The sequence below is a fragment of the Perca fluviatilis genome, chromosome 10, assembly GCF_010015445.1.
Source record: "Perca fluviatilis chromosome 10, GENO_Pfluv_1.0, whole genome shotgun sequence".
Taxonomy (NCBI): Eukaryota; Metazoa; Chordata; class Actinopteri; order Perciformes; family Percidae; genus Perca; species Perca fluviatilis.
In genome coordinates this window covers 26,451,573-26,461,147 of record NC_053121.1, presented here as the reverse complement: position 1 = coordinate 26,461,147, position 9,575 = coordinate 26,451,573, and the positions used below count along the sequence as shown (strand labels likewise).

Sequence of the window (9,575 nt, the reverse complement as noted above, 5' to 3'; positions counted from 1 at the left end):
TCGTGAATATGGTTAAACTTGTTAATTTTTATTCAAGGGGATTTCTTATAAAGTCAACTGCCAGTTTGAGTATTGCAGAGACAAGTGATAAACAAACTGATAATTAATAACTTCTGCAGGCATTAGAAAGTCTACTCATTGTGTTTTACAAAGAATAAAGTGATAACTTCCTTCATTGACTTAAATGTGAGCTCTTTGTTTTTTTTGTTGTCCTCCTGGTGTGTGCCGCCGCTAGGGGGCAGACGGTTATGGAAGAGCCCGCTCAACCGCGGTAGATCCTAAATCGGATCTGCTTGAATGTTCGACGTAGTTAGGTTTAGGCATGGAGAGTGGAGATTGGTTAGGGTTAGGGTAAGAAAACCACGGTAAGCCAATCAGAGGTAGAATAAGGCAGAATAAGGCGGGCCACGAGGCACATCTTGTGACGTCGACACATCTAGCGGATCCGATCTAGCATCTACCGCTCACCGCTGAGGCCTACATTAGGAACTGCTTCCGGCCTCAACCTTTCTCTTTTCCTCTGCATCGGGACGCAGCCATGGTATGAAAATATTTCACGCATACATTTTACAGAATCTAACTCAATCTTGCCGATTAAATAATCTGTTCTGTGTCTAGTTAACTTAGATAGGTTAACAATCTTTTGATACACGCAATGATGGTAGTATTAGTCACCTTGTGTGCATTTTACGCTTTTAGATTGTGATTGAACTATGCTTGTTGTGTTAGAGGTGAAATGCTACTGCAAAGCGTAACGTTACTTCTATTTAACCGGCATTTCTTTTAAGATACATTAACATTAAATGTCAAAGTAATAGTTATAGCGAACAAGAGCCTTTTCATGTTCTACATTATTGCGGAGTTACACGTTTAAACACATTTCGCACGAAATGCACGTTACGTAGCTACTATGCTAACATGTTACCCTGACCGGGGCTGTAAGGCTGTAACGAAACACACGAGCCTTATGTCCGTAAACGTCACATTTTAAAATGTGTTCACATGACACAATAGGAATAAAGGTGTAACTTTAATATAACCTTAGTCTCTTTGTGCACCACGTTTCGCAAGCTAGTTTTCCAAATTAACGCTGAATGTTGGCAGTTGTCTCTCAGATCCAGTAATGGTGACTTTTTGATGTCATTCGCCACTTTCATGTTAATATGATCGTAGTTCTGTTAAAAGGTTTATCTTATGTGTTGTCCAGGTGAACGTCCCGAAGACCCGCAGGACCTACTGCAAAAAGTGCAAGAAGCACCAGCCTCACAAAGTTACCCAGTACAAGAAGGGAAAGGACTCCCTCTATGCACAGGGTAAATCCTTTTATTCATGTGTATTTACAGTACCATTCAAACGTTTGGACACTTATTCATGAATGGTAAGTATGTCCAAACTTTACAGATGGATGGATGGATCGATGAGTTGTATCATGAAATGTAGCTCAACTGTAATTATTCTGCAGGTAAGAGGAGATACGACAGAAAGCAGAGTGGTTATGGTGGACAGACAAAGCCAATTTTCAGGAAGAAGGTAAGCTCAGCTTTCTAGTACTTTGTCTATCATGTCAAGTAGTGTGTGTGTGTGTGTGTGTGTGTGTGTGTGAGAAATCAGACCCAATGATGTACTGTCTTTTCAGGCTAAGACCACAAAGAAGATTGTGCTGAGGCTTGAGTGTGTAGAGCCCAACTGCAGATCCAAGAGAATGCTGGCTATCAAGAGATGCAAGCACTTCGAGTTGGGTGGTGACAAGAAGAGAAAGGTAGGCGTCATTGATATAATCTTATTTAGTAGTGTCTGCATGTGCGCTTCCACTGTTGGCTGTATTTTCATGAGTGAGTGCTTATATGCTTTTTTTTTTTTTTTTTTCAATCTTTAATTCTCTGGTCAGACTCTATGCAGTGCACCCTAGAATAATTTCCTAAATCTTCCTAATAATCCTGACAACTATCCATAGGAAATTTAAGTTAAAAATCGTGTAACCTCTTGACAATTTACTTGGAAATGTTAATACTTTGAGATGTTGAAATCGTCTTCGCCAAGAGGCATGTGGTGTTGAATTGGCCTGTATTATACGGTGGTAAACATTACATATGAGAATGCAATAAATAAAATGCTAGCCACTGTTTATATCCCTTAAACTATTTTGCAGGGATTTTAGTATGTAGTAATGTTATGTCCACTTTCTGTATACTAGCAGAAATTGGAGATTATTTTGGTCCATTGGAACAACCACATTGGTTGCACAACTTAATGGATTGCTCATAAGTGGGCCAGTTCTACTTTGAGTCAATACCATATTCAAATTAAAAGTATTGGGACAAATGCTGTAAACTGTAAAAAAAAAAAGCCCATAGTTGCTGGGTCTTTCTGCAGTTATGTCATATTGTCAGTGTTGCATTACAACACAATCTTGTGTTTTAACTTTGCATTTATATTTAATCCTGAGTTAATAAAACTTGGTGTAGGTGGTTTATAGCTTTTAATCTTTAAATGCTTGGGTATTTATGTAGGGGTCAAACCGAACATCATTTCAGGGGAAATTGGGGCCTACTTTAGTGTAACTACCACCTGAAAATGCAAACCAAAGAACCATTGCTAGTTCATTACTCAAGACAGTCCCTTTGGTGGAATAAAGGAAAATTTGTTAGCATTAGTTAAGTGTAATTTCATGATAAGCTTGTGGTGAATCCTGGTGATTTTATAATGGGATGAATGGACAAAGGATATAGCATAGTGGTGTATTTCATTGTTTTTGTATCATTAATTCCTCTTTACCCACCGGACGGCAACATTAAATAAATGTTTGGAGCAGAGTAACATGGCAAATATGCTAAACTTCATAGTTATACTTCTATGCCTTTTTGTAGTGTTATAGCCAACAAAAAACAGTTGGTCTTTATTAAAATGTAATACAAGTTTCATAATTGTCAGATAGTAAATTCTTTAATTACAATCAGAATTTTAAGTGAACCCCATCATTGATAAATATACTGGTATGTTTAAAAACAAGGTTTGAGCATCATTTTAACTCAAGTTTCATCTGTTCTCTTACAGGGCCAGGTCATCCAGTTCTAAACTGTGGGCTAGTCTTCTGGAGAAGTTGTCACGATTTTCAATAAATGTATTAAAACATACTTTAGCCCTTTCCTTTGCCTGTGTTTCACTATACTTGTCAAATTCAAGCTTTGTCTCTTAAGATGGTTAGCAGCCAAGTCTGGACAATTCACAGCAAGTGTTCCAACATTTTCCAGTTTATTCAACATGATAAAAAGGTAGCAGGTGTACTGTAATTGTATCCAGGCTGATTCAAGCAAACTAGACTATAAAACACTTTACCTTCTTTATAATTCAATCACAATGGTATAAGCAGATAAAGTGCATAACCACCTGAGGACTACAAAGTGGTGGTGTGCTTACGTTTGACAGATAAGTCCCTCCAGTACAGCTTGTTAAGCCCTGTAATGTCGCTGCCGATGGGAGTGACTGTCAGTAGAGTAGTGCCTGAGGGGTTGACTGATACAACCATTTTGGTATGTAGAGTCTGAACACCCAGCTCCTTGTACTGAGGAAGGATCTGTGTGACTTCACACTGGGGGTTACAGATCTTCCAGCCAGGAGCCGCTCTGATGACGAACCCTCGGGGACCACCAATCTCCTGCTGGTTCAGGACAGCGATGGCCAGTCGGTTCTGGGACAGAGTCCTCTCCCACACCTCAAAACTGTCCACCTGTAGAACAAGTTGTTTGATTTTGGCAATGATAGTACTATTCCATACTTTTTACTGCAATTACTGCTTTGATATCACCCACATTTATTTATCTCGCAAAGGTCTTTCCTAATAAGTGTGTGTCAAACAGGCTCTGCCAAAGTCACCACAAGGCATTTAGCATTTCTTTAGAGACTAAATGTACTTTAAATGCTGACAGCTGTTAGTCCAGTAGGTGGTGATGATGCTTTGTGTCTCCTATCACCCACCTTGGCAGTGCGGTATCCCTGCTTGCCCAGTGGGTCCTGGCTGATGGCAATGATGTGTCTGTTCTGCAGCAGTTCCTTGGAGCGAGGACATATGTCCCTCAGATCATTAGACATGAGCAGAGGGGCTGCCATGATGGCCCATAATGCCATCTGAGACTCCTGTTGGGCATGACTCAGGCCAAAGTTCCCAATCACTAGCTAGAGAAATGGACCAATGTCATAAATATGAAAACGGGGCAATTCAGGTTTACCGACAGAATGCAGTACAACATCCTGCTGTTGAGAATTGTTTTACACAAGTGTTTTTATACATGACAAACTACCATAAATTTAGCTGAACCTTTTTATGGGAGTGAATAATCCTACAGTGTCTACTGTAATGAAACTACTTTTTCATAAATCTGACTTTGAAATCTATAGGCTATATTAAAAAAAAAGTAAATACAAAAGCTTAAAAAAAAAAAGTACTTTTAAAAAGGAATAGTTTGACTTTTTTGGAAATATATTGATACATCTTATGTAATTTTGCTAAGCTAAGTCTGTCAGTTGCTGGCTGTGACTTCGTACGGTATATCTATCTCTACTATTCCTACAAATCTGCACTCAATCTTCAAATGCAGCAAGTGATTCAGTTTCATTCAATTTTTTAAATGATAATAAAACAGCTTGGTACTTGAAGGCCACTGGTTGTATGCTTAGTTTTAGGTCAAACAGAGAAGTGTGTAAGAGCTCAAGCAGAGTAGAATACCATATCGGGGTCGTTCCAGCCCCCAGGTCCAGCCGCGGGGACAATGATGTCTTGATGAGAAGCAGTCCATTCCAAGATGGACTTGACAGAGCTCCATGAGTCGTACACGTCAGCAAAGTTGCGCCAGTGGTTACACGCCTCGCGGATGGCTGTGTAGTTGGGCTGAAGGCACAGAAAGGCTCTTTGATGTCGTATAACATAATGTATGGTGTCATCAAGCAGTTGCTAATCATTAATAAGAATTCTTTATACAATTATTGTTGTGTGGATAGAATGTTGGAAAATAGACCAGAGATCGATAATGTATGTTGAGATTTAAAGTAGGACTGCAACTAACAGAAAATAATAAAAATGTCCCATTATAATTTCCCATCTCTAAGCACTTGCATTGTAGCACTCAGCATGCTTTTCGTTATTTGTTTTAAAAGGAATTCAGTCCTAATTGTGGATGATATCTAGCTCTTGTGCCTACTGTTGAATGCACTTATTGTAATTTGCTTTGGACAAAAGCCACATGTAATGTAATATGATAAAGAAAAGCATCAAATCCTCACATTGGGGAAGCTGGAAACAGAGAGGGATTAGCATTTTTGCTTTAAATAAATCGACTTAATTGTTGCAGCCCTAATTTAAAGTAGGGTAAAGTCAAAACAACTGCTCTCTCACCTGTTTGAACTTCCACTCATACAAAGGCCACTCACAGGAGTACAGGATACTACTTCCGGTTTTGTTCAGTGCTTTTGACATGTTGACGTAGCCTTAACCAAAACAAATCATAAAGTGTTAGCTTATAGCCCATTAAAAAACATTGTCCACTAAGTCCATAGAGGTTCTTAATTAAAGGTGAACCCAAGAAATGGACCCAGACCATTTATAAAGATGCAGTTTAAAGGTTAAGTCATGTGAACATGTTTCCAAGTTTATTTACATATATATCAATGGGCTTTTTTAAAATAACATTTGCTTTAGGGGAAGAACATAGCAGTAATGAGGGACTACATTGACAGCCTATGCCAGGACCAGCATGACCATGTTTGTAACTGTAAATTGTAGGCTACTAAAGCTCACCTTCTCCAACCAAGGTCCAGTCCATATAGCAGCCATCAAATTTGAGCAGATCTACATCCCAGTCAGCAAACGTCTGAGCATCTGTCTCATAGTAACCCAGACTGCCAGGGTATCCCGCACAGGTATTCTTCCCCACATCTGCATAGATACCCAGTTTCAGTCCCTTAGAATGGACCTTAAAACGGAGAAATACATTTATTTAGTTCACAATTACAGATTTGTTCTTGGCAGGGTTTCGGTAGGTACCAGTAGGTGGCGATGTTGCACAGCTAAAAACTTGATGCTTCTGTTACATTACACAGTTCTGACTTATTAGTGGGCCCAAATATATCCCTTTCCTGGTGAACATCACATTTGAGCTGCCTGCGTAGGAATTGCCTGTCATAGTGGTCCGTAGCAAAGAGGCTGAACGACAGCGTACTCCTACCTAAGACAATATATGCCTACGCATCTCCCCTGGCTCTCCAGGTTCTGCATTTCAACCGGTATGAAATCTGAGACCTGGGTTCCACATCTGGTCATTTCCCCTCTATTATGTAAAGAACTGCAGGTCGGCTCAGATGTATGTATAATGATGAGCAATTTGACTGTGTAATCATGTTTATTTCTAGAGTTATTTAACCAGGGGTTCCCAAACTTTTTATTTGTCAAAGATTTCCAAGCTTGGACGCATTGCACCACAGATTCGTTAGCACTGCACCCCATGTAATCACATAAGAGGGGAATATGTGTTAAATATGACATTGTTTACCATTATATAACTGTGTATACTATTCATAATGCAGTCCAAAGACTGGAAACTAGAAAAAATAACATATCATAGCCTTGTGCATAATCTCATTTTGCTCCTTCCAGCTGGTGAAATAACTGAAATGAAAGAATTCTCGCTTTCCTTAAGTCTATCTGAACCCCTCTCTCTTTGATCTCTATGAACTTATGAAGGAAGTATGGCATTTTTCGTCTCCATGCCTCTTTTATACTACTCACATAGTCGGCCAGTTTCTTGATGCCCCCCGGGAATCTTTTGGGGTCTGCCTGCAGGCGGCCCTGGGCATCGCGCTGGTGGGAGGGCCAGCAGTCATCGATGCAGACGTACTCGTAACCGGCCTCTTTCCAGCCCTCCTTCACCATCACATCTGCCATCTGCATGTACAGACGCTCACTGCCAGGGCAACAGGAGGAGACAGGCAGGGCCGATAGTATCAGTTAAGATGCCCGTGTTCAATGTCATGTGCAGGAGAAATATGGCAGACACAAATACATGCTATTCTCATAAAAAACAAATGCCAGTTTTTGTAACATTCATTTTTCGACTGACAGAACACAATAACAATTCAACTCACAGGCTGACATTTGGTGCTCTAAATGCTTTGTTGGCCAGCTCTTCCTGGTGGAAAAAAAAGCTTTGCTGTGCACAGGAAGTGAATTGTTTATCACTAATCACTAAAATACAACAGGAACTTGCAAGATCTTGCAATACGTCTGAAGTGCTCTGCATTCATCAAACAAAAAGGAGACTTTACTAACTTGAAGTTATGACTAGAGCTGCAATCATTAGTCGATAAATTAGGTAATTAGTCAATTATAAGACAATTAATCTGCAAATATGATGATAACGGCTTGATTGTTTAAGCCAAACATTTTCTGGTTCCAGCTTCTCAGGCCCCGTTTACACGAAGGGAAGACGCAGATATTTTCCTGCGGTTTACACGAAAACCCCGTTTTTAATCACAGAAAACGATTATTTCTAAAAACTCCGGCCAAAGTGGAGATTTTGGAAATCTTTGTTTGCACGTTTGCATGTAAACTGAGATAAACGGAGGTTTAGGTAGCCGAGAGAGAGAAAGAGGACGTGATTGTTTGCGGTTGTTGCTATTGTCGGGATTCTGATTGGCTAACGTAGGCTTGAGCTTCTAGTTACACCGCCACCTACAGGTCTGGCATGCTCTTGACGGCATTGACGGCATATATACATGGGTACATATAAACGAACACTTTTCTGAAAACGTAGAGGTTGAAATGTCCGTTTATGAAAATAGCCGGCCACGTGTAAACGTAGCATCAAATTTGGAGATTTGCTACGTTTCTTATACGAGAGTAAACTGAATATCTTGTGAACTGAATATCTATTTGGAGATGTAACTTTGGGCTCTGGAAACGTGGTGGGCACTTTTCCCCTACTTTTTAAAAGAAAAATAGTTAGCAGATGAATTAATAATGAAAACAATCAGTTGCAGCCCTAATTATAACTTTGCATCTAACAATAATAATAATAATAATAATGAGGAAAACGGGACTGATAAAGTAACCTCAAGCAGTGGAGTGTTTTACCTGAACCTTCCCAATGAATTAAGATGCCTGTGCAATATAATAATGCAGTCTACATAATTCTGAGAGATGAACCCATTAGTCAATTGACACAAAATTAATCAGCAACTCTTTTGATGATTGGTTAAGTGTCATCATGACACAACATTTTTCAAGCAAAAATGCCAAATATTTGCCGGTTATGGCTTCTGAAATCAGAGGATGCTGCATTTGCTTGTCTTACATTATCTGGTCATCATAATCTGGTTCATCCCTGGACCTTACCATATTACCTTACAGATTTCTCGTTTAATGCTTCTGGAATGTGTGCAGGTACCTATGTTTCTTGGTTTACAAAGTACTATTACATTTAGTTAATTTAGTTTATTGCATTACACTTGACATCATTATCTCCGAGGGCCTTTAACCCAAAGAACAAATAAAGGCAAATTAAATCAGGTGGTGTCATTTTATTCCTGTCTTATCAAATGTTCACTCCTTAAACAATCACGTGTCTCTCTTCTCACTGTCAGTCGTTCTGAGTCAGTACAATTCAATGATGAAGTAAATATAATATAATCACATTATGTCCTAAATATGAAATAAAGATTACATGGAAAATAATTGTTAAGCATGGCCATGTCATGAGATAAGTAACAAGAAAGTATCATATTTTTTTGTGTGAGACCAATGACTGTAAATATGAATTACTTAATATTAACAGTCTGTGTGAGACCAATGTGTTTCTTTTCTTTTTTGATTTTAAATTCAAGTTAGTTTAGATGCAAACAAATCCCATATTCTCATTTCCCGTAGGCTACATTTAAGAGCTTTTTTAAATGTTGAATCAGTTTTATGTGATTTTAAAACAGACTTTTTATAAAAGAGATATTTGAGGGAGACCATGTTAGTAAGATTTGAGTAAGCAGTCATATCGACTGCTTTCCCTCTGTTTTTAAGCCCACAATCATGTCAGACTGCGCATGATCACCGCAGTTCTTCTGATGTCTCTTACCTGATGCAGTTATTGGGGTCCTTGTCACAGTCGATGTTACACATGAATCTCTCCCAGTGCAGCCAGCCCATTGTGGGTTTGAGCGCCAGACCATTGTCCAACGCTTCAGCAGTTGGGCTGATTAAGACGAGGAGCGCGAGGACACACACGGACCTGCACATTGTTACTTTTAAACTCGACACTTCCCGCACAACAATGCCAATGAGCGACTGTGTTTGAATTTGGATCTATTTCCTCGTGTATAACGTGTTCAGCCCGCCCCCCTTTGGATGACTGACGTACATCTGGACCACTAGAATCAAAATGCGTCTGCAACTGTCCAATAGCATTTCACTACAAACAAGGAAGCGCTAAGTTCCACTGATGGTGATGGAGTCAGGTGAAAACGTCAGCTGACATGACATGACAGAGCAATAATACCGGTAATCATGTCTCGTGATTTGAACACAAGATGAACACTAA

General features: G+C 39.4%; 2 protein-coding genes across 2 annotated transcripts; one reads left to right on the top strand and one right to left on the bottom strand.

The window, feature by feature from the left end:
- Positions 1-415: 415 nt before the first annotated feature.
- On the top strand, positions 416-3,146 carry rpl36a (ribosomal protein L36A). The gene is made up of 5 exons (XM_039813376.1): positions 416-541; positions 1,208-1,313; positions 1,463-1,530; positions 1,637-1,759; positions 3,055-3,146. The coding sequence occupies exons 1-5, from the start codon at positions 539-541 to the stop codon at positions 3,073-3,075; spliced, it is 321 nt and encodes a 106-aa protein (XP_039669310.1). The 5' UTR covers positions 416-538; the 3' UTR covers positions 3,076-3,146.
- An 89-nt stretch (positions 3,147-3,235) lies between these two features.
- On the bottom strand, positions 3,236-9,364 carry gla (galactosidase, alpha). Its single transcript, XM_039813373.1, has 7 exons — positions 9,114-9,364; positions 6,779-6,953; positions 5,792-5,966; positions 5,390-5,481; positions 4,724-4,885; positions 3,976-4,173; positions 3,236-3,727 (listed from the first exon to the last, which is right to left on the bottom strand). The coding sequence occupies exons 1-7, from the start codon at positions 9,272-9,274 to the stop codon at positions 3,395-3,397; spliced, it is 1,296 nt and encodes a 431-aa protein (XP_039669307.1). The 5' UTR covers positions 9,275-9,364; the 3' UTR covers positions 3,236-3,394.
- Between the last annotated feature and the right edge of the window lie 211 nt (positions 9,365-9,575).